Source organism: Rhyacophila brunnea, unplaced genomic scaffold (genome assembly GCF_057557595.1).
Source record: "Rhyacophila brunnea isolate RB1 unplaced genomic scaffold, BYU_Rbru_1.0 scaffold_16, whole genome shotgun sequence".
NCBI classification, from domain to species: domain Eukaryota; kingdom Metazoa; phylum Arthropoda; class Insecta; order Trichoptera; family Rhyacophilidae; genus Rhyacophila; species Rhyacophila brunnea.
The window spans coordinates 4,280,296-4,304,238 of NW_028232816.1; the positions used below are offsets into that span (position 1 = coordinate 4,280,296).

A 23,943-nucleotide genomic window follows, 5' to 3' on the forward strand; every position below is an offset into this window, starting at 1 on the left:
TTATAATTTAAATTAACATTCTGAATATTAATATATATATATATTGATCTTAAATTAAATACTATAATTATTAAGAATTCAGATTTTGAAACATCAATTAAAATTACTAAGAAATAATTATTTAAATACTGGCAATAATTACGGATTCTGTCAAATGGATTTCGGAATAGCTGTCAATTTTTCTGAAATTCGGCCGGTGTCATTTATAACAAATTTGTTTATTTTTCATTGTAGGCAGTGTTACATTTGCGATAATGGAAAGTTTATTAGCCACTTGATTTATCTTTGTAATTATATTTTTTGATTTCGGTTAGGTTCTTTGTTTATGCAATAATATTGAGACTGTCAAATTTATTTGTTAGTTATTATTTAAACAAACATAAAAATGACTGACCGAGATCACGCCCCCCTCAGCGTAGCTTGCGTGCGAGCTTTGACTGATAAAATATATGAAAAGGCCAAAGCAGCAGCTGTGGAAATAGAAAAGTAAGTATCCAATCCAGAGATCTGGAGCAGACCTTTTTTTTTAAATTACTGTACTCCGACATCAAAATACCTGTTTCATAGTCCAATTGAATTCGAATTACTAATTAATGTAAATCCCCAAAATATTAGGTATGTTAACACATTTTGCGCGGGCCTCAGTACAAATTCACAGGTACACGCAGCGGGCGAAAACCAGCGGCAATTGAAATAAAATCGAATTTTACAAAAATCGCTCTATCTTCCAAACTATCAGTTATTTTTAAATGAAATTTGGAATTCACACTCACCATATATTGCTCCTCAGTGCTGTGTTTCTTTTTAGAACAAATTGTTTAAAATAACATAAGTACATGGTGCTAATCACATATTTACAGGAAGGTTTCGTAAAAAATATTCCATTCACTATAAATAAATTCCCGCACAAAAATTATTATTCTAATATTTGGATAAAGTATGATATTTATGAAAACACTCACCCCTGTGTAGGGGGACGTCACAAAATGTACACATATAACTAGTCAAACTTTTCTTTTTGTGCACCGAACACACTCGACACTGTCTTTGTGGGTATTTTTTTTTACCATCTGTAACAATTTTTATCATTCGATGCTTCTTCATATCGAGTGATAACCTACCAGGATGATCACTTTTACCCACTCTTCTTGGTAATCGTGATGTAGATGGCCCTGCTTCTTCCAAAATTGCGTCGGTTTCAACGATATGGTCGGCTATCCAAAATTTGCTTATACTACGCAAAAACTGTTTGTAAGTTAGCCTTTTGGTCGGATTTAATACTTTATAAACTTTAAAAGAATTAAAAAAAGCACAATTTAACAAATACATGACAACTCTCTTTGTCCATTTTTTTGTTCTTCGTATGATCGAGTAGTAAGAGAGATACTGATCCGCACGGTCAACCCCTTTCATATATTTATTATATTCGATAACACATAGCGGTTTCCAAATGTGTAGTCTCGTATTCCAATCGGTGTTGTGACTCTCTAAAATGGTAGATGGATGTATTGTTGAAATCATTCGAACATCTCTCTTTGATTTCCAGAGTTGTAACAATACATCCTTTCGCCGACGGAAAATACTCTGTCCTGCACTAAGATTGACGTGTTTAAAACATTCTGGGAAGCCTCGGTTTATTCGCATTGTTCCACACGTCCTAATTTTATTTTCTAAAAGTGCTTCACTGGTTTTTACACTATTATAATAATTGTCCATATAGACATGATGCCACAAATTTAAATACGGACCAAGAAGCAATTGGATGGTGTCTAATAGTGGTCTTCCTTGCCCACTGTAAATGAGCATATTACAGATGTATCCCGTAGTGGCTTCACTGACCATGCGCACTAGGATACCGTATTTTATTATCTTAGATGCATTATATACTTTAAATACAAGTCTTCCCCGCCACGGTATAATACCTTCATCTAAAGAAAGTTCCCTTTGAGGCTTATAAACCGAAGAAAACTTCGGTATTAGGTATGTCATAATTGGCCTAATCTTTTCAAGGCGATCGCTGGAATCCGTAATGATATCGTTATTTGAAAAGTGCCACGATTGCCAAATTTGTCTAAAACGATCACGACTCATTGTTTTAGAATATATTGGTGTTTCTATACTCGGATCAGTAGACCAATAATCATCTCTTGTGTCTTTTCGAACTTGTCCCATAAGCAAAATGAGTCCGAGGAATTTTTTCATCTCACCAAGATTTACAGGCTTCCATTTGATAGATTTCTTCATTTTCTTGATTCGGGATTCATTTTGTGTGCGGTATCGATTGCTTTCTTCTACCATCATGCTAAGTAAATCATCTCCAATAAATAAACTAACTATATCCATCACATTTTCAGAATTGTTTGGTGCTACGCAAACACCAACGTTGCCTAAAAATGGTTCAATATGCGGTGGGTTGTCTATTTCAGACCATTCCATGACTTCCTCTTCCTCCACTTCACTGTCTTCAGAATCACTGATTTGTAACGGTATCACTGGTACCCTTCTCGTGCGAGGGAACTCTTCACTATCGCTGTCGCTATCAATGTCGCTGCCTAATTCTGGTAAATCTTCACCAGAATAGGCAGACAAATTATCGGCAAATATTTCGTCATCGCTTTCATAATTGTCTGAAGCCATTTTTTAAAGATTAAATAAAATATCGATTACTTAAATATATTTCACTTGTAAAAACACACCCGTTCTATAGCGCCGTATTTCAAGACTGAAAATTCAATACTGATATTCAATATAGATCGTAGTAGATTACAGACATCTAAATAACATTGGTTTCCACTCATGTTATAATTTATTGCTCCGCTCGCATACCTGCGTTATCGCACCGCACAATATCACTTACAACAAGTGCGAAGAATGCATTCCGTCTATCACAAATTGTCGTCTTTACACTCGCTCACAAAGGATAATATTATAGTATGAAAAGGAGGCCTATGTATTTATCACACATCATAAAAATATACATATAATCGCATTCACAGTACAGCGAACAAACCATGTTTAAAGAATACATCGATATTTCACAAAATGTTGTCTTTCTGCTCACCCATCAAAAAATAAACAAGTGTAAAAAGAAGACGCATATAGTTTTAGCATTCTTACCGTCTACAGAAATATAGTTCGCTGATTTAGGACTCTAAACAAATTTCCTGATTACGCACAAGCTCTTATATGGGCTGCGCAAGAGTGTGTGTGTAACTAAATGAATCGACGGTAAATTATTTTTTTTTGTAGATGTGTGTGTAGTTTGAAACATTTTCAAACCGTTGACATAAAATATTCGTATGCAATAATCGGGTAGAAATACCTTTCCCGCACTTCAAGTAGAGCCGGCATAAAAGGTATTTCTACCCGTCCCGCCGACGAACACCGGTCCGGCGCGCGGGTAGAAATACCCTTCCCGCTCAAGATGTGTTAAGTTGACAAAGCGTCTTTTTCCTTAATGCCTTAAATATGAATATCCCACATTTACTATTGAGATTTCTTCAATAGCCTCTATAAATGGTATGAAAACTACTACTATAAATATTGATTCGAATTTGCTCAGGGTCTGTGAGACTGCCTTGCACAAACCCTAGAAAAATCTTTGTAACGCGTGGCAGCAGTAATTCTGGTGAATAGTTTAACATATACATTGAGAAATGAAAATTGGTTTCTCTAAACTGCGATTCGTACTTAGCTTCTTTGCTTATTGTCTTATGTTGGCAGCGTAGTGCGCTGTTATCTATCACCAAGGTTTATCATACAACCATCAACAGATCCACTTCTTGTCCTGACTGGGATCTTTCCACTTGACCTTTGTGAAAAACTGACCATGAGAAAGCGGAAAATGTAAACTAATGTAATAATCTTAGCTTGTCTACATACAACTAAGTACTGGATCTGATACAAATGAATCATTTTCATTTGTCATTGTTTATTATTTTAATTCTCGGTGTTATATTAGGTTCGGTTTACGATATAGACCTGAAAGTGTTATGAAACTGTAATAATTTATATTGTCTTTGTTCTTTGTAGAATGGTGATAGATTTCAAACAATCGAATAACACAAATCAGTTGAAAAAGCTAATAAAGGTGCTCGGGCAAGATTTTGTCAATGCGCAAAATCCAAACTCAAGAAGAGGTGGACTTGTCGGTTTGGGAGCAGTTGCCGTCGCTTTAGGATCTGTAAGATAAATTTAAGAACATCATAATAAAATCTATGTATCGATTCAAGTAAAATTTGATTTAATAAAAGAAGTAGAATTCCTTTTTTAATTGAGAGTATTGCACTTTTTTTTGTGTTTCCAAAATATTCACACTGTTGATCTGAGTTAGGTGATAGATTTTAGATATTTGAGAGAGGGTTTCAGGATAAAAATGGGTACAAGTAACATATCGATGACCCTACTTCTATTATAGATAAACAACTTAAAATTTCAATGTTTTGAACTATAAAATTTCATAAACTAATTTTTTTTATTCAATGAATAATTCACAAGATTTAAGAATGTAATATTCTTTATTGAACTTACATAATTTGAAATCACCTTTGAAATATATTATTATTACTTAAACCATATCCGATCCTAAAATCAGTGGGTCTATTCTATACTTATCGACCGTTAAAGTGATAAATATTATCACTTTATTTATGTATTGAGGTATTATAATTGTTACAATAAGTTAGCCGTCTAAACAGTCAGAGCTGTATCTCGCTCTAAAGTAAAAGTACTAAGTCCGAGAGAAGTACTGTTAAAAAATAGCATTTATTGTAACAATTACAACAAATTTATTGTAATTGTTACAATAAATGCTAATATTTCGATACAAACCTACCCTAGATAGCTGCCATAGAGGACAAAAAGCAGTCTTGTATAGACACGCAGGTGGGCCTCTACAGGGTGGAGGTTTTATTAATAATTTTTGTTTATTACGTGAAATGGATGTTCGCCACTTGCTCAACCTATTAGGTCCATACCCTGGGTCCAAACACAAATTGAAAAACTGAATTATCCAGACCCGGGACCAGGACCCCACGATATTATAGGCCTGACGCGTAACCACTCAGCCATCGTGACCACTAGAAAAAATCTTTTTGAAAAAAATACGACGCCCAGTGGAATTCGAATTCACGCCCCTGGGATTTGTGCAAATGTGCTCTACCAACTAAGTTAAGTGACCGACTGCCAAAAATAAACACAATTTTGAAAGCGCTTTATTGAGTATTGATTGTAAAAGCTACTAGTTATAATAATTTGAACCCCTGGTTAGTTTCTTCGCAATTGAATTGCGTGCATTGATGTGTATTAAATAATTTCACTGTGTATTGCTAAATTCCTTCAGGCAAAATAAAAAATCACGTTTCCACAAAAATCAAGGTTTTTAAATTGAATTTGAGTTGTTTCTTTATTGAATTATGGTAGCGAATTATGCGAATAAAAAATTATTTAAGCGTCAATTACATTGAGCTACTTTACGAGCTGCTTGTTGGCGAATTTACAATCTGACTGTAAAGTCGCCCAGTGTCATCATCGAACAAGCTAAGAAGCAGATTGTAAACACTCTACCGAGAAAAGTTGACAGCCGGTCAACTTTACACGCTACACGCCGGCGTGTGGGGCTACTGCGTCTGCGCAGTAGAGACCTCACGGTAAAAAAACGAACTACGTTCTGTCAAAATAGTAGCTGGCTTGTGGCTTCTCAGCGAATGGAAAGTTTTGTGCATCATCATCACAATCGCAGTAGCTGAATCGCCCGCTTTTAAATTCGCCAACAAACAGCTCGTAAAGTAGCTCAATGTAATTGACATTTAGAGGGAGTTTTCACATGACCTGTATACCTATTTATGTGTGGAAAAATGCTTAGGAAGAAAAATTATAAGCATTTTATTCATAACTCTGGATTATATTACATGAACATTTGAATGTTAATTAACCTTGCCTGAAAATAATTTTAGAATACCTTAGGTCAAATTACTCAACTACATAGATACATTAATCCTCAGCTTCTCATACAAAACTGTTTAATTTTTCAAATTTCAGGACTGCCATCTGTATTTGCCTGAGCTAATTAATCCGATGCTCGCGTGTTTCTCAGACGGAGAAGTGAGGGTGAAGTATTACGCTTGCGAAGCCCTTTACAACGTTGCCAAAATTACACGGGGTGCCATTCTCGTACATTTCACCGATATATTTAATGCTCTAAGCACTGCGGCTGTAGATTCGGATACCCATGTCAAGTCTGCGTCAGAACTCCTCGATAGACTGATCAAAGTAAGATATAATTGATATTACTTAGCATCTTGGCCCCGGAGATTATATTTACAAGGAATGGCTCTTACTCACACATGCCAGGCCGAGCGTAAATATATGAATATGCGGCGGAATAAAATGACTCATATATCGCCCGCATCTAAAAATGTGAAAAGTATCATGTAAAGTTTAAGAAAATTTTAAGGAAACATATTATATTTTTAGGATATTGTAACAGAGAGTGCATCATTTGATCTCTGCGCCTTCATACCACTTTTGAGGGAGAGAATCTACACCCGGAATCCGTTCGCCCGGCAGTTCATAATCTCTTGGGTTTCTGTGTTGGATGCCGTGCCCGATATCGACCTCATTATATTCTTGCCAGAGATACTCGATGGACTCTTCAGAATTCTCGATGATCCTATGATAGAAATCAAGAAGATGTAAGTGTAAATTATTATCTATTTATGACATTCATTTATTTACCTTTGACCAAAATAGAATGGTCGGTAAGGAAGGTCTGAATTTAAAAAATTATAAATAAACATCGAAAATTGTTTACATTCGGTTTTTTAATTGACTTTCGTTTATTCAGTATGATCCTTGTGAGTGATTCAAACTAGCAAGAGTTTTAATATTTGGTTGTAATATTGTCAGTGACAAATGAAGATCACCTTTATTCACAACATCAAAATGAGCGTTTGAGAGCAAATGATTAACATGACTAAATCCAGTTTTGATAACATAAAATGTGGAATACGCAATAAAATATAAATTAGCCATCTTGTAGATCTGTAGAAATGTACCCACTGTTTCACCACTTATCCAAAAATATTTTTATTTTGTTTATATCTAATTCAGGGTATCGTATAATTTTATTATTTTATTCTGGCTGTCGCCCTTCAAAAGTCGATTTTTGGCCTGTGTCCTTGGCATATTCTGTGGCCTTAAGGTAGCCAATTTAGAAATGATGATTAGATGAGTGTTCTTCAACCGGTGGTCCACGAAAGCTTTCACCATGCTTTCAACAGTCTATTTCGCTACACAGTTTGAGGAATTCCCACTAGACTAGACACTAAGGATTAAGATAACATCTGGATTAATAATCCCTTTTTGGAAGATATTCATTAATCATGCGCACTTGATCTCCGTGAGAAAGAAAAGCTGATCGAGCTATCTTCTAATGTCACTCTGGTGTCCAGACAGTAATAAAAACCAAGCAGAGAAATCAAATGGATTTTAATACAGCGTTTCGTCTCTCAGAAACAAAGCTGTAATCACGTATATTAAATTTGCTTACAAAGACGCAACAGTAGATATCGCACTAACCAAAATATTATATAATTAGATTTAATAAAAAAATTCTATCTATATTGGTTTTTATTTCTGGCTGATACCGGACTGTGAAATATTTCTCCTATGTTTGCTGGGCCGTGGGTGTTCAAAGGTTGAAGAACACTGATTATTCTAGACTATTTGTAGCTTCCTTCCTTTCATGCACACAATATTAAATTTTTATATAATAGTTGGCATTAATTGCTCTGCAATCATTTTTGCAACATTTGTTTTTATTAAGTTTAATTAATGTCACTACATATATTAATTTATGATTCACATATGTGTAGCCGAGTGATTAATGAGGTATTTTTATAGTCATGTTATCTATTTCCAATGTTACTGCTAATTATTACTACAAGTTGTATCAGCAAATTCCTTCAATGATCTATTTAGAATTATTGTGCCGTGTAAAACTGTCCAATGGCATAACATTTGTTTAATTTAAATCAGTTGTTTGATATATCTGTTTATAATAAGTGTTTAAACATTTTAGAATAAGGCTTGTTAATATTACAAGCAAATATAATTATTACACATGGACTTTCCTTTCAGGTGCGGTGCACAACTAGCTCTGTTTCTGCAAAGCATCAAGAATGATCCATCCAGAGTTGACTTTGCCAGCATGATCAACATCCTGATTGAGCATGCACAGTCATCCGATGCAGTATTGCAAGTATGCGATTTATAATCATTCATTATTTTAATTCTAATCAATCTATATATTGCACTATTTCATTTTAATGGAATAGTACAAAACTTAGATCAATTATAATTTTAATTCAAATTTTATCAAATTTAATGTTAAAGGCGATATTAAAAATAATATAGGTATAATGTATGTATACATATTTTTTAAATTAAAAAAAATCAATTAAACATGTATTAAATGATACAATGAGGTCACGGGGACTTACTCATGTTTAATTTGAAAACGACGCTCACATAAGTCAGTTAACCTTTTCTATACCTCACGATATTACTATGGCAGTATCTGACAGGCTGCTGATGATTAACGACACACATTGAATGTAGAGCGAAGCTCTTACTACAATCGCTGTAATACTGATAATTTGTGGCTTAGTATTTCATAATTATTCAAACAGACGTCACTGTGCGTTTAATTTTTTAGATTATGCAAATCAATCGACAATGGCTAGTAATTGGAGTTTTAAGTCGAACGAGATAACTCGTGAAATTTGTATGTGTGGCCTGTCGATCACGGTCAAGTAGAGCGAAATAACATGCTAAAGGCATAGAACTGGTTAAGGAAATATATACTCAAGTATATATATTTTTTTTTTGACCATGTCGGTTCCTAATACGATCATATGGGCCTACACAGAGTAGAGGTTTGTATTAACAGATTTTTTTTTACGAGAAATGGATGTTAACCACTTGCTTAATCTATTAGGTCCATACTCTGACTCCAAACACAAATAATTATAAAACAATATGTATATCTGCCAGACCCAGGATTTGAATTTGGGACCCACGACATTATAAGCCGACACTTAAACCGCTCGGCCATTGATAGGTAACAGTAAATGTTTCCACTTCAAATTTCGTCCTATTCCTGTTGTCGATCAACCAATATCTAGCCTATCATCACAGTCGATGCGTTGGACATGCCTGTAATATATCGATGGGTTACCAAGACTTAGTCATCTCTTTTTGCAAATTCATTTGTGGCAAACTTTCTTAAATAATACAATATCAGTATCATTTACCTTTTTCTAGTTCACGGCAATAACATGGATAAAAGAGTTTGTGCAGCTGTCAGGGATTGAAATGCTGCCCTTCATGTCTGGAATTTTCACAGCTGTCTTGCCGTGTCTGTCGTACAACGGTGATGAGAGAAAAAGTATCCTTTCATATTAATCCAACCTAACCTAACTTTTCTCACTATGCATTAACACAATCGCTGCGTAGCTTTTAATTACTTTTTAATTACCGCATTTAAATAACATGTTAATTGGATCGATCGGCCGCTCAACGGGGACACGGCAGCCGTGTCATCCGCGTCGAATGAGTTAACTAATCTTATTAATGTTACCATACTAATTCGGTGATTTCCTTTTTTCTTTCTGTATTTCTTCCTCTAGGTGTATTTAGTGCATGACTGTTGGTCTAACCCTGCTGCTACTCTACACGGTTTTGATGTCACCGTTGCCATGACAACAAAACAATAACCTGTTATAACTAATTACTATATAGTTGTGATTATATTGAGATGCATGTCGCGTACTGTCACGCTGTCACGGCGACAAATTTAGTCTATGGTTTCGTCATTCTGCAGAATATTTTGACTGAACACGATCTGTGTAAATTCAATAATATTTTGAACGGATCTCAACCCGCAGACCATAGATAATAGACAACATTCTTATAGAAAATACATAGTGCCAACCGCTAAAAACAACGCGATTTTGACGTGAATCGAAAATGTGTGGGCATGTAGAAAATGATAAAAAAACGTTCATTGAGTCATGCAGGTGTCGATGCAGTGCAGTGCAATGTGAGGTGACCTTATTTTTGTTCTGGCGATTTCGGCAGATTTTGCTAACTGACGATGTTCATTTAAATGTTCAAAATGTGCTATGGGATGGGAACATCAGTCGGATAACATTTTAAATACCAAGAAAAACGACATTACACACTTTTTTCCCGTAGCCGCAGCTTACTGAGACGTCACGTGATAGTATGCGACATGCACCATAATATATTTCGCGCTTTCATTGCTTTGAACCAAGGACTATCTAAGTATGTATTGCAAAATAAATTGTAAGACAGAAGGGGGGAATAGTATTGAAGACACGTTCTACTTTCATTTCATAAGTCTATTGATATTCTATAGAGACATGTCTTATATATGAAACTAAAGCTGTAAGAAAGGTTACTATAAATATACCACATTAGCGTGAAGTTCGATAATTTTGACAGAAATTATGACATAAGTAGTTAGAGCGATGCTGAGCGAGAGAAAATGATGCAATGGGCTTCATGTAAGAGCAGTCGGAAAAAATAACAGTAACAAAAATTAAATTTACTGTATGTAATTCGTGCGCAGTAGAAGAAATCGCAGTCTGCGCAATTTCAAGGTTAAGTTGTTCTGCTAATGTTAATGTTTAAATCGCATTACAGATTCATTTGTTGCAAACGTCACGTTTTTGTAGTCTAGATTATTTCTATGTCTCCACTGAGAATTACCCCCGTTTCAGAAGGGACACCGGTGTCGCGCTTGTATATAATAAGGAGGCCTTTGTATTCGAATAAAAGGGCCTTTGTATTATGTTTATGAACGCCAAGAGCTAGTGCTAGCAACTGAATGTGAATGAATTTTTGCAAATGGATCTAATTATTACCCTAATAAGAACTTCGTTGTAGACCAAAACAGTTTCGGCACATTTGTTCATCAAACTCGTCGGACCACGTTTGACACTTTCCGATCCTTCAAAATACGTTGATCGGTGGCTACGCAGTGGAAGACATTCGGCCAGACAGACTCTAACTCTAACACTAAGAAACGGAATCGAAACGATTTTCCAGACAAAAATTGGACTGAACTTTAGAAATTACCATGGCCCACACAAAGGGGGGGACTGACAGAGCTCTAGCCTGGAGGATCGACCAGATAAGATGAACTCACATCACAAATTTGCTTTAACCGTAAAAAAATCGCCTACGGCGCTAATTTCCTTCAGGCTTATTAACATTTAAAATATTATATAGTTGTCTAATTGCATTTTTTAGATAATGTTTGTTAATACACTGAATACCTTTAATTTTACATTAAACACTATTTGAAAAACGCTACTACAGAGCGTGAAACTACCTTTAACCTTAGTGATAGGTAGGGGCCCCGCCAAAGATCCTAGACTGGGGGCCCGCTTGAGGATGTGGGGGCCATGGAAGTCACTATATACTTTTCTTCAAATAATATGATATTTTTACAATTTTATTTTTTACAACTTTAGTTGTTTATTTAATTTTTTATGCGCCTCGTGGGATAGGAAAAGTTGCTTTAAATTTTAAATGATATTTGAATATAATTTTCTTTAGTACGTTATAAGGTTGGCAAGAAGTGAGTTCCGGCACCTTTGTTTTTCAAAAAAAACCCTGGTTCTTTGTAGAAAAATAAACTTCATTTCAAAATCATTATGATAGAATTGATTGAAAAATCATAATTGACACAGTGGTTATTTATTATTTTAAAATGTATATATTTTATTAAGTAAACATATGAAACAATTATGTACATAATAAGTATCTGTTTGTTTAACATGTATTTTTGAACGGTTAGTGAAAGTGATATCAGTGGGGATTTCCTAAAATTTAGAATATCATTTCTTTATGGGCGTGGCTGAGTGATTATTTTAAATGTGTTCAAAATGTACAACAGAGGTAATGGAGAACTGCTCTATTTTTGCACCATCAAGTTAAGTAAAATTCTTTATTTTTCTTGCTCAAAGTATTATATTATCTAACACCATAATATTAGGTTATCCAAAAATCTAATCTTCTTCTTCTAACATAAATTGATCAATAAATTAATAACCATGTACCCAATTTATGAATACAATGTTCATGGTGTCACTGCCAAAAGTTTTTAAGTCCCGAAATCATGTTATGGAGTAATTGCAATTTGAAGTTTGACATGCCCTCTAAAATTAGGCATAATGCTCTTTTATTTGTGCTCTATGTGCATGTTCTATATATATCGGATGACCTTGATTATTTTTTCTAACATACATATCTATATATTGACACATAATTCATTGTTACCTCTAAATACCAAAATTATCGACTTACCAACTTTTGGCAGCGACCCCACACAACATAATATAAATATTTTTGGTCATTTCGTAATGTCATATTTCATTAAATGGTAATATATATCGACGGTCTCTAAAGGCGAGAAAGAGAAAAATATAACCTTATTAATTTTTTTTAATATATTGAAAGTTTATCTTTATACACTTACCAATCATATGCAAAATGTCTCATTTGGACCAGTATTCTTCCAAAAAAACATAAGTTTAACTAACGCCTGAAACTAACATTCTGCCTTCAAAGACAGGCGAATAAGTTTGCGTTTTTTGTATGGCCAGTCATGTACGCCCGGCTATACGCACGGACATATTCGCTTTGGTGCTTTTTTTAGTAAATGTCCAAGATTACGCAGGGCCCGTCGATATAATCAAATACTATTCCGTTAACTACAAAAATACAATTCTATCTTCAAGTAAATAATTAATGAAGAAAATACGACATATTATTAAATAATTCAAAAATGATCAGTAATTGTTAAAAAATTATATTGGTATGTATCATTTTTTGACGTGTTTCCAATACATTTCCTTCATTTGTAGTGTCAGATATCAAAGAGACTGCGCTGGCAGTCAATTACAGCCTCATGAAACTGATCACGCTCGATATCAATGATCTGATAATGGAAACGGACAAAACCACCGGATCCGGAGTTGTAGCTTCGAAAGACAATCAGACTACCGAGAAGAAACCTGAAGATTTGTCCTCGGCTACCAAAGACGACACCGCTCTGCATAATAAGCTTAATCTGCCATCTGTTGTGATCGTTTTGAATGAGTTGCTGCATCATAAATCGGTTCAGACGAAAGTTGCAGTACTCCGATGGATATTGCATCTGTACAATAAAATTCCTGACAAGGTTAGTTACGGACAATACGATATAATCTTCGAATAATATTAATACGAATCTTCTACTTATATTACATTATTTACTAACACACATGTATTATTAACGCATAGTTTAATGAGAATTTGCTAAATATAATGCAAATCAATTTTATTGTGACTAGGTTGTGATCGAGACATCTCAAGAAATAAATTTTCAAAAATTTCGACAATTCTCATTTCTAGAGAAATCATCAATGAGAATCTCAAATTCGAGATATTCTCACTTGGTAAAAATAACAAAGGGAAGTTAAAACGGAAAAAGAAAATTGCTGACCGAAGCCGGTAGCTAAGTAAAAGCCGTCAATTTTGAACAGAAATGGATTTTTTTAAATTTTTTTGGTAAGGCCTTTCACTCATGGAGAAACTAAAATACGATGAACTGGTTGCTGATGGAACTCATAAACTAACCAATGACTGATGCTTCGCACACGGCGCTACTGAAACCCACTTGCAATAATAATCTCAAAACCTCAAACCGTCGAACCCATTGTCTTTCCTACATCATTCTAAGCTTTTTCCGTAATATCTTTATGGGAATATTCTGGCAGCTTGTAATTATACAGGCAGGAGTATTTCTCAACTTCTGCCACAAATTTTAAATTAAAAATCAGTTCACCAATCTTTAACTTTTGACGTCATTACTTGTTATTGCTTGTTCAGTTCAGTTTGGTGCTGCAAAATTTGGTAAGAAAATATGATATTTCATCAAATCGGCACCACTGTTTTATGGGAGACTGGAAACTGAGAGACTGGGAAACTAGCTAACTAACTCTTCAGTTTAGTAGCGAACGTTTTGAAACTGAGAGATTTCAGTCTTGCCGTGAGCGAGCCGCCATTGAAATATATTAGCTAGATACTGGCTGGAATTTTAGTTTCAGTCTCTGTCTTTTTTGAGTATTCTCGTGAGCGGAAGGCCTAAAAAAGGATTCAAATTTAATTTCGAACAGATTTGGCCTGTAGAAAATTTGGATGAGTTAAAAATAGAATTTAAGATATTTCATCTTTCAATACTATGACATTATTGATCTATAATCGTGACTAATATTTGTATGAACATAACTTGCGCCGTATTTTGGAGAAATGAGAAAGATTTAATTGTTTCTATACAAAAATAATATTTAAAATAAACTGAATATATTCAATTAAACATTCTTTTATAGACTATAGATATTTAATCAATGAATAATTCCTTTTTTTTTTAGATGTATTCACACACAGAACAGATGTTTGATGCGTTACTCCGAAGTTTGTCGGATACTTCTGATGATGTAGTCAGACAGAGCTTAGCGGTCCTCGCGGAGATATGTTCCACTCCGTGCTCAACCAATACTCAGGGTAAGGCAAGATATTTCAATGAATGTCTTATTTAATTTATACATGTCCTCTCCAACTACGTAGTGAAGGTGTGGATACTCACAGAAGCAAGCCTCAAAAACTTTTGAAATGTGGGTATACAAAGATTATAGGGTATAGAAAGGGAAGATTTCTGGTAAGTGATGCCCTGGTAGAAGAAGAACACTTCCTTGCTCAAAAATGTCAGACTAGTTTGAGCTCAGCACTCCATCCCAGTTTCAGAACAGCGACAGACAAATAGAAGGTGGCCAAAATATGGCGCAGAATGAAGAAGATGTCATGTCCAATTGAAATTTAAATTAGTTATATTTATTTTCATTTATTTTATTGCAGGCATATCGGATGTTCGCTCTAGTCCTTATTACAGAAAATTCTTAGTAAGTCTTCTGCAATTATTCAGCGATGAAGCAACTCTACTAGATGACCGGGGCTCATTCATTGTCAGGTATGTAATTCTAACTCAACGCTTCTTAATAATTGCTACTGAATATATTATTTCTGTGGGTGAAAGGAAGAGGGTGATAAGTCTTGCAAATCGAAAAATTAGTGAAAAATGGCAAATGAACCATAATACATATGCACAAATGAGAAAAAGTATAAGTCAAATCAACACCTTTGAATTACTAAATTCCACACAGAAACATTGGAGTTCCCATACAAAATGGTCTAAAAATTAATCTTCTTTTGGCTGTCCTGGAAAGTAGCGATTTATGACTTAATGTTTTCTTCCTTTCGCACACAGAATGCGCAGATTGGGCGTAAACCCAGGAGATGCAGGTTCGATACCTGCCGGGTGTCTTACTTTTTTCAAAAAGATTTTTTCTATTGGTTATAATATATTATTTTCTCAGAAGTGTTTTTCAAAATTATGTATGTTCAATAATTAGAATGCTGCATTCTTAAATCTTGTGAATTATTCGTTGAATAAAAGAAATAGTTATGTAATTAAAAATATCATTTAACGTCCAAAAAGAGCTACATGTGGTAAATATATCACATTTATCACTTTACGTATTCAAGCGGTTAATTATTACAATAAATTAACCGTCTGAACTGTTAAAAGTGCTATCTTTTAACAGCCCCTCTCTTGGCTATGTTAACTTTTAGAGCGAGATACAGTACTTCAATTTTACATATTGAGAATTGAGATGCAAGATACGTATATTTTGAAAAATACTTACGTCACAGCCGGCGAATTTACAGTTTCCCGCGAGCTGTCAAATATCGAAAGGCTAGTAGTAACATAATATTTGTTTTACTACACGCTACAATCGCTAAATCGCAATGACATGACTAATACAATATTGTAGGTTATGTTAATATGTTTGACGTTTCAATACAAAATTTTGGTGTCCAAAACATCCGCCGATAGCTGTCGATAACCGCCTTGTGTATGGAATGCTTTCCGTGTTATTTTGGACCAATGAAAATAACGGAAACGTGCTAAAGTGCTAACTGTTATGAATAACTGCGCTGGATTGATAAAAAATTATTGTCATGTTATCTCATTCTAATTGAAATGTTTTATTTACAGACAGTTATGCGCTCTTCTAAGTGCCGAAGACATTTACACGACTCTATCCGAGATATTGCTGAAGGAAAAGAATGTTAAATTCGCGGCGACGATGGTGGAGACACTCAATATGATACTACTCACTTCAGCTGAATTATTTGATCTCAGAAACCACTTGAAGGATTTCAATACAGAAGTAAGTCATCTGTCAACCTTTTTATACCTACCGCCCACTTTTGTATCTCTGTTAGTAGTAAAATTTTCTAACCGCAAAACCGGTTAAACACTAACACAATTTTCGTAGCCGATTTTGGCAAAATTCATGAATTCGAGAATGAAAACCTAACCTAACAAATAATTCAGTGTATCGGCTATTTTTGTTTGCCGCTGGCTTCCTGTAAACCGACAAGAGCCGTGTTTTATTTAGACATGAATTTTATCTCAGTACTATACGACCCAAAGAGGTTGAACGGTCTATAACCCGACCACTGCTAACATCTCAAAGTGTGTACGGCGCCGTACATACCTACTGTGCGAATGTCACAGCATAAGTATGGCGAAAATCGATGTGTTAATAAAGCAAGAAATATTTTGTATACGACACTTTTTTTTCATGTAAATTTGACTTGATTTGTTAAGCTGCTACCACCTCTGAAGTTTGTCAAAAACCGTCTGTTTAAATTTAATATAATATACAATGATACAACATTTCACGGTGAAGTGTGATACGGCGAATTGCTTACGTAAAAGTTTCCGAACACGAGATAGTCTATGGTAGGTAATTGAAGAAAAGTCCTAGGACTTTGAATTTGAATTTTCTTCATCTTCAGTATTTTCGCCCATCCGCACACTTTAATTCAAATGTTGCGTCAATAATTATTACATAGATCGGCAGCCACTTTTTATTTGGATGAACCATCTGAGAAAATCGCTGGTGTCATACATACATAATGACGAAGCAGCATTACAGGTTATCAAAAATAACAGCTATTAACGATATTTTATATCCCCCATGTTTTAATGAACCTGCATGTCGATTGCTTAATCTACAAACCGGCAACCGCATTTGAGCAAATTGTTCAGGAAGGAGAAAAAACTTAATAATTTAACTATCGAGCGGAATTTAACATTCCCAAAATTACACTTCGAAATTATTTTGTTTTTATAAAATATAAGCTGCACTATTTTAGCTTCCCTTTTATATATAAAGAGCGAAGTGGTTCCATTAACGATATTGGAAATTTGGCACCTGTAGTTGGCTGTTTTGCGTGAAGAACGATATAGGCTTAGTAGTTTAAAATTCTGTGTGAGTGAAAACATGCTTTGTAACAAAATGCCATCAATATCTCATTTTTGGTTATAAGATAGCATTCGATATAGAATGTTAATTTTTCTCATTATATCACCATTTTAAATAGAAGGTAAAATCATTATTTGCACTCCTAAACGGAGCATATCAGCCTCCACAATAAATACATACTGTAGTATGAAATTATTAAGTTTGTAATCGTAACTAATATTTGTACGAATTTAAATGATCAATTCCGCTCAACTCAAGATTAGTTTCCATACAGAGATAATATTTAAGATTAAGTGTCACTACAAAATGCACTCTACACTGTGTTTGTCTCTTATTGTTTATAAGTAAATTAACATCTTAAACTTTTGTTCTGTTTACAGTCAAGCCGCAGTTTATTTGTATGTCTGTACAAATGCTGGAGTCACAATCCCGTCGCTCTCGTAGCCTTGTGCTTCCTTACACAGAACTACATACATTGTAATCAACTTATACGATTATTGTATCCTTTTCAAAACATTTATTTTCAATATTTTTCAAGATCTACGTATATAATATATTATATTGTGAATCATTAAGAGCCAACAGTTTTGTATTTTCCACCATTTTGCACTGGTGTCACTTTGTCATTTCAAATTTAATGTATATTTGGTGGGTCTGGTTGTTGAGGGACAAGACCACTGTGATTGGGGATGACCATGAGGTGTAGATGGAGAGACGCCAGAAGGAGAGATGAGAAGTTGAGATTTGGTGGTTGCTCCGATGGATGGAGGAGCGAGTTTTATTTGCAGTATAAACAGTCAGTATGTTACAAAAGTGTTATGATACTGTTACGAGATCCGTGTCTCGGTGGAACAGAATGCGGTATGGAGCGACTGACGCAAAGCTTACTGATCGAATCGAGATTAAGATTGATACTATAATAGGTAATTAGACTGACTAACCCGTCAACTATGACCGGCTAATTATACGCATGAATATTCGGTAAATTGCGAGTCATTGCAGGTGAAGTTTGCAATTGAGAAATCTGCTAGTCTCCGCATTATTGCACTTCGAACGTTTCGATCCCATCGAAGAATGTCACGCGTGTAGAATATGCTGACTGTAGATGCGACGATTGTGCGATAGTTTAAATGACTTACTAATTCTTACACTGTCGAAATAATGCTGACAAGGCCTGAAGTCATTGACCGCTACATATACACAATCTGGGAAATTAGTTATGGAAGATTATACAGTACAATAACGGCTACAAATACAGGGGTAATTGGGACCGAAAAAATACCAAAAACCAAAATTACGTAAATATTAAGTAAATGGGTTTAATTGGGATGTTTAGAAAAGAAAAAAACACGTGGGTAAGACAAATAGCGTAGGAGTGTGGGATTGAAAGATTGAAAGTGACAGTTGATGGCGTGAGCTATTGGGTTACATGTAAGTTGGACATATGCAGTTCATCGTAATATAATATTGAAGTAAGTAATGTTATATTGGTTAACCTATAATATTCATGTATAAATAAAACACTTAAAGATATGTAATAAAACCATCGGGATATAAGAGAAAGACAAAAGAAATTAGGCAGGTAAGTAAAATAAAATTACAACCATATTGTATGTATTTATGTTGTTTCAACATTAAATTATTTAAAATCAATAAAAACATCTCATAAAATTCGTATTGAATCCAATTGGAACTACTCTGCAAATTAACACCATATTTTGTAACATACAATTTCAATTTCAATTTATTTATTTTACATATTGTGGACATTACAAATTATAAGTTTAAGACGTTCACAACATGACAACACAACACATACGTTCAAATATACTCCATGGTGAAATGTTCAATGAACAACTCGTCATTTGATTAAATGTTATACGAACACATGTTTCAAGTACTCACGAAAAAGTGTCTTACGATGAACTGCATACAAATTTCCGGACATGGAGCTATTGTGTTTTTATAGTTTTTTTGCATTGCCCTGCAAATTCGTAACTGTGGGGACTCAGATTATGAGGATCCCCTGTAGTTAAAATAATGGGTTAACTACAATATTGTGCCGTGAAAATTACGTAATATTTTTAGATGAAATCAAGTGTCATTATTCAAAAAGAAGTACAGTTAGGTTAATAAGGAAAACTGCCTAATTTTAAAATCCTCAATTGGTTTATGAGAAACCAATACATTCTGAAAAATATCCGGCTTGGTGTGATTTTTTAGGATAGACCCCAACACCAACATTCATCCGTCTTGTAAGTGGTCATCTGGAAATTCTTTTAGCTTTGGTCTAATATTATCAATATATTTCCTTAGTGTCTATTATGTTACAGCGGGACACTGGAAGTTACGGTGGAATTTTTGACTGAAATAGACAAATTAGTACAATTGATTGAGTCTCCGATATTTTCATGTAAGTACCGTAACTTTATGTAAAATATTTCTAAATTAATGTTCTCAATATTTCTAATATGTCACTGTTAAATTGCTTCTTTGTTTTGTCATGAAACATGGCATATATGGCAAGTAAAGTTGTGATTATATTGAGATGCACGTTGCGCACTGTCACGCTGTCATGGCGACAAATTTAGTCTTATAATTTCGTCATTTTGCAGAATATTTTGAATGAACACGATCGCTGTAAATTCAATAATGGAGTAACCTAGTGACGAGTCTTTGTAAATTCAATAATATTTTGAACAGAACCCAACCTGCAGACTATAGATAATAGACAACACTCTTATAGAAAATACATAGTGCCAACCGCTAAAAACAAAAAACATGCGATTTTGACATCAGTCGAAAATGTGTAGGCATCCCTCAATAAACAATGTCCATCTCTGAGTTATAAAGCTATCAGGTTATTGGTCGTTTTTTCAACTTCCTATTGGTGTGAAAAGACTTTTTCATCAATGTCAGTAATAAAAACCATACAGAGAAATCGAATGGATATTAATACACCGCTTTGTCTCTCAGAAACAATGCGCCAACCATGTATATCAAATTTGCTTACAAACAAGCAGCAGCAGATGTCGCACTAACCAAAAATTGTAATTTTACAAGATTTAATAAATAAAATTCTATCTATGTATATTGATTTTTATTTCTGATACCAGTGTGTGAAATATTTCTCCTATATTCGCCGGACCGCGGGTGTTAGAAAGTTGAAAAACACTGCTCTAGCGTGCATCCAAGTGATCACTACTAACTAATCTCAGCGCGATAGATTGAACTCGAGATGGGTGCACTAAATAGAGCTGCTGTGTCATGTGTGGTTTTAAAAAAGTGTAATAAGTTTATATCTTTGCTTCTACCTAACTTTTTGTTATCTTCAGTTTTGAGGTTAGAATTACTGGGAGGCCACGGCGCTGATGCTCTATGCAGCGCTCTGTACGGTCTTCTCATGCTGTTACCGCAGACTGAAGCATTCCACACCCTGAGAAACAGATTGCAGTGCGTGCCTCATACTATTGTAGCAATTCCATCTAAGTGAGTACATAATATACAGTCCTCTTTAACAGTAAGCCGGCTCGCACATCAGAACTCGTATGTTGAATTCGTCGATGTGGCGTCATCATCATCCACATAACAAACGTTGTCAAATGGAGCTTCGCAGATTAGTCGAATCCGACTGAAAATCATCTATGTTGCAAAGCGACATATCAAGTAGCGACACCACGAACATATTGGACGCCGATAAAGCCGCGCCTGCTCAAAGCGCTCGACTCGGCCATTTTTGCCATTCGTATCTAGATGTCACTGCTCGCCGGTGGCCGTTCTATTGCGATAGATGATGCACTGTGCATTGATATATGCCTAATTGACGGATGGATCCAATATTTTCGCCTTCTACTTAAATTTCTGCGGTACCAATACATAATAATTGCTGTTTCAGCGTCTGATGACATATTTGCGTAATGGCGTCTGGCCAGAGTACTTATTATTTTGACGTTTCGAGAACCGAGTGTCGCTTGTAGATGTGCGCGTCTCGGAACTCGGTCGCGGAGAACGAGGCGAGTTTTGATCTGAGAGCCGGTTTACTCATAGTGCGTTTCTATGGTGTAAAATGACCAAATTTGTATATATCTAAAAACTGGTTTATTAGACCAAATCACATGTGGATCACTAGGATGTGCGTGCGATTGGTATTCTTTATTGGAGGAGGACTGCGGAGGCTAGACCGGACTGAAGAAGGTGACTCGAGGAGGCCACGCGCCACCACAGTGTGTTGCAGTGTGCTGTGTGACATCGTCTAAAATGACAAATACTGTATTGTAAATTGTAGTCTTATTTCAATGTAAACAAATACGTATGACTGACAAAGTTTAGTATGCACTGTTTATGGCCGATCTTAACAACCTACCTCCACCCATCGCGACTGCCTGCCCAAAAAATGGAAGATAACCCAAAGTCGTAAGGTTACACTAACTGGGTACCTACTAAATATTGTACAGTTGTGTATTATTTACTTTTTCAGGAACATTGAAAAGGAGAAGCAAGACAAAATCAGGGCCGGTGTAGATTTCGAAGGCCTCCTCAAGCACTTCCTGACCATCCAAGAACAGCACCGTCTTTACAAGTTGACGCACAGAGCCAAAAATATGACCCTATCCGAACAGGACTACTCTTGACGACTGTTGAAAGATTGGGATTGAAAAACTATTTTGATCTTTTTTTTAATATATTTCGACTGAGTAAGCTCGATGAACGAGTTTCAATCATGATTAATTAAAATATTGAACTCTGTCACTGACTCGTCTAACACCATAGTGATTTAAAAATGGAGAATTAAATAAATTTATGTAGATACTTGTAATAGAATCGAGTTTAGAGAATAGTAATTCAAGTGAATTTAGTCAGTTCTAACTAAATATTGAGATTTCAATGCTGTACTCCAAAAGTACTTCAATCCTTATATTATATTTTATTTTTTTATAGTACTTTTAAGTAATCATAATTATAAAAAGATTTTATTTGAAGCGTTTTACACTGAACAAATTATTTTTTAAGGACCGCAAAATTAAATGGAATCGCGAAGATTGTTCTATGTAACAAATTGATTTATTAATTGTATTAAATTGGCGTTTACATAGTAGAACTCTTAAGATTTTGGACTATAAATAGAAGGAGCTTTATATGTTATTTTTGTTACGATTTGAAATTAATTAGCAAGCGCATGAATCATTATTAAGTTGGTAAACTCCACAAATATTAGCATGGTTCAGTTGGCATTCCGATTTACTGACACACGCAATGGAAACTTCATTGTGATTACTTACTCAACTGCAGTTATAAATGGTTTTACACAAATTTTACAAGATTAGTGATGTGATATTGGCTGCATATCTACTCATTGTGACAGATTGTCTTTTTATACATCCTGAAAATTGGCAAATAAATGTCATAGCGCAGTAGTGTGAAGTTCTCTTCAATTGAACCTGCAATGCAAAGTCACTTTCAGCTAAGTACTTGAAATTAATACAGGTCATAAAATAATTGTATAAAATGCAATGCAGCAAATACCCAAAAAGTGGGTTGGGCTGTTGTTTCACTAAACCTGTAAATATATGTAAATGCTGAATATTTTGTATAAATTAAATTGTTTATTCTGTTTTGACCACTAATCTTTTATCCACACTTTATATTTGTGTTTAGACATGAATTTTTAATCCATGTCTGCGCCTGCGATGAAGCATAAGGTTACCACACGACTCCTCCAAGAATCCTTGTTGCTTGTTAGCCTTCTTGTCTCTTCACAGGCTTGCCAGCATTAGTGGTATTTAGCGGTGTTACTATATACTGAAATACGATTGGATTTAAGAAAATTCAGACTTTTTAATTAGGGCTTTGAGAAACCCGTGGTCGAGATAGGACCTACACCGCATCTTCACCCTTGGTACGACTAGTGGCTGTATCATTCGCACTCTTATTTCCTCGTTTCTGATAAAGTCGTACCACCTCGCATCCATTATTTGCTGTAAGCATTTGTTCTTAAAGTTCATCCAACAATTATTCTGAGACGTTCAGCTTGTTGAAGCTCAATAAACGTTTATATTTCAAAAGATAATTTTCAAATTTGGTCAAATTCACTTTTTGACCAAATAAGAAAATGTGATATTTTCACTTTTCCTCCATAAAACAAACACATTGTCTCTTGCTTCTTTGCTATGACATGATTTAGTTGAAATGGATTTTTCGCTGTTTGAAAATTAACCTGGATTTATCCACTATTGAAAATTATTCCCATATTTAGTAGATTTTTTAAAGCAATTTGATGTTGAATTTTAACTCTTTTGAGATTGATCTAACATGCCAGTAAAAAAAATTCCTTCCTGAATTTTTTTGTTTGACAAAATGTGACTATCTAATTTCACCTTCCATTATAATATAAACTACATTAGAATATTAATTTTAAATGTTACCATTTAATAAATTTTGAGATGTGGTTATAATCGACGTACCATGAAGATATCTT

The 23,943-nt window shown here is 34.7% G+C and overlaps 1 protein-coding gene across 2 annotated transcripts; it reads left to right on the top strand.

The window, feature by feature from the left end:
- The first annotated feature begins 166 nt into the window (after positions 1 to 166).
- On the top strand, positions 167 to 22,237 carry LOC147074226 (protein VAC14 homolog). Of its 2 annotated transcripts, none has more exons than XM_085943529.1 (14): positions 167 to 486; positions 4,033 to 4,183; positions 6,040 to 6,270; positions 6,475 to 6,692; positions 8,140 to 8,260; positions 9,325 to 9,448; positions 12,963 to 13,273; positions 14,505 to 14,637; positions 14,989 to 15,100; positions 16,190 to 16,364; positions 17,849 to 17,967; positions 19,802 to 19,881; positions 20,804 to 20,957; positions 21,946 to 22,237. In XM_085943529.1, exons 1-14 carry the CDS (start codon positions 386 to 388, stop codon positions 22,097 to 22,099), a joined length of 2,184 nt encoding a protein of 727 aa, XP_085799655.1. In that variant the 5' UTR covers positions 167 to 385; the 3' UTR covers positions 22,100 to 22,237. The 2 variants fall into 2 exon arrangements, with proteins under 2 accessions (XP_085799655.1, XP_085799656.1); XM_085943530.1 differs by having other exon boundaries at positions 262 to 486; positions 9,325 to 9,433; positions 12,957 to 13,273.
- Positions 22,238 to 23,943: the final 1,706 nt, after the last annotated feature.

Coding starts and splice junctions, on each gene's coding strand:
- LOC147074226 (XM_085943529.1), top strand. CDS start 386: ATGACTGACCGAGATCACGCCCCCCTCAGCGTAGCTTGCGTGCGAGCT. Junction 8,261..9,324: donor CATCCGATGCAGTATTGCAA/GTATGCGATTTA, acceptor ACCTTTTTCTAG/TTCACGGCAATAACATGGAT. Junction 9,449..12,962: donor CAACGGTGATGAGAGAAAAA/GTATCCTTTCAT, acceptor TTGTAGTGTCAG/ATATCAAAGAGACTGCGCTG.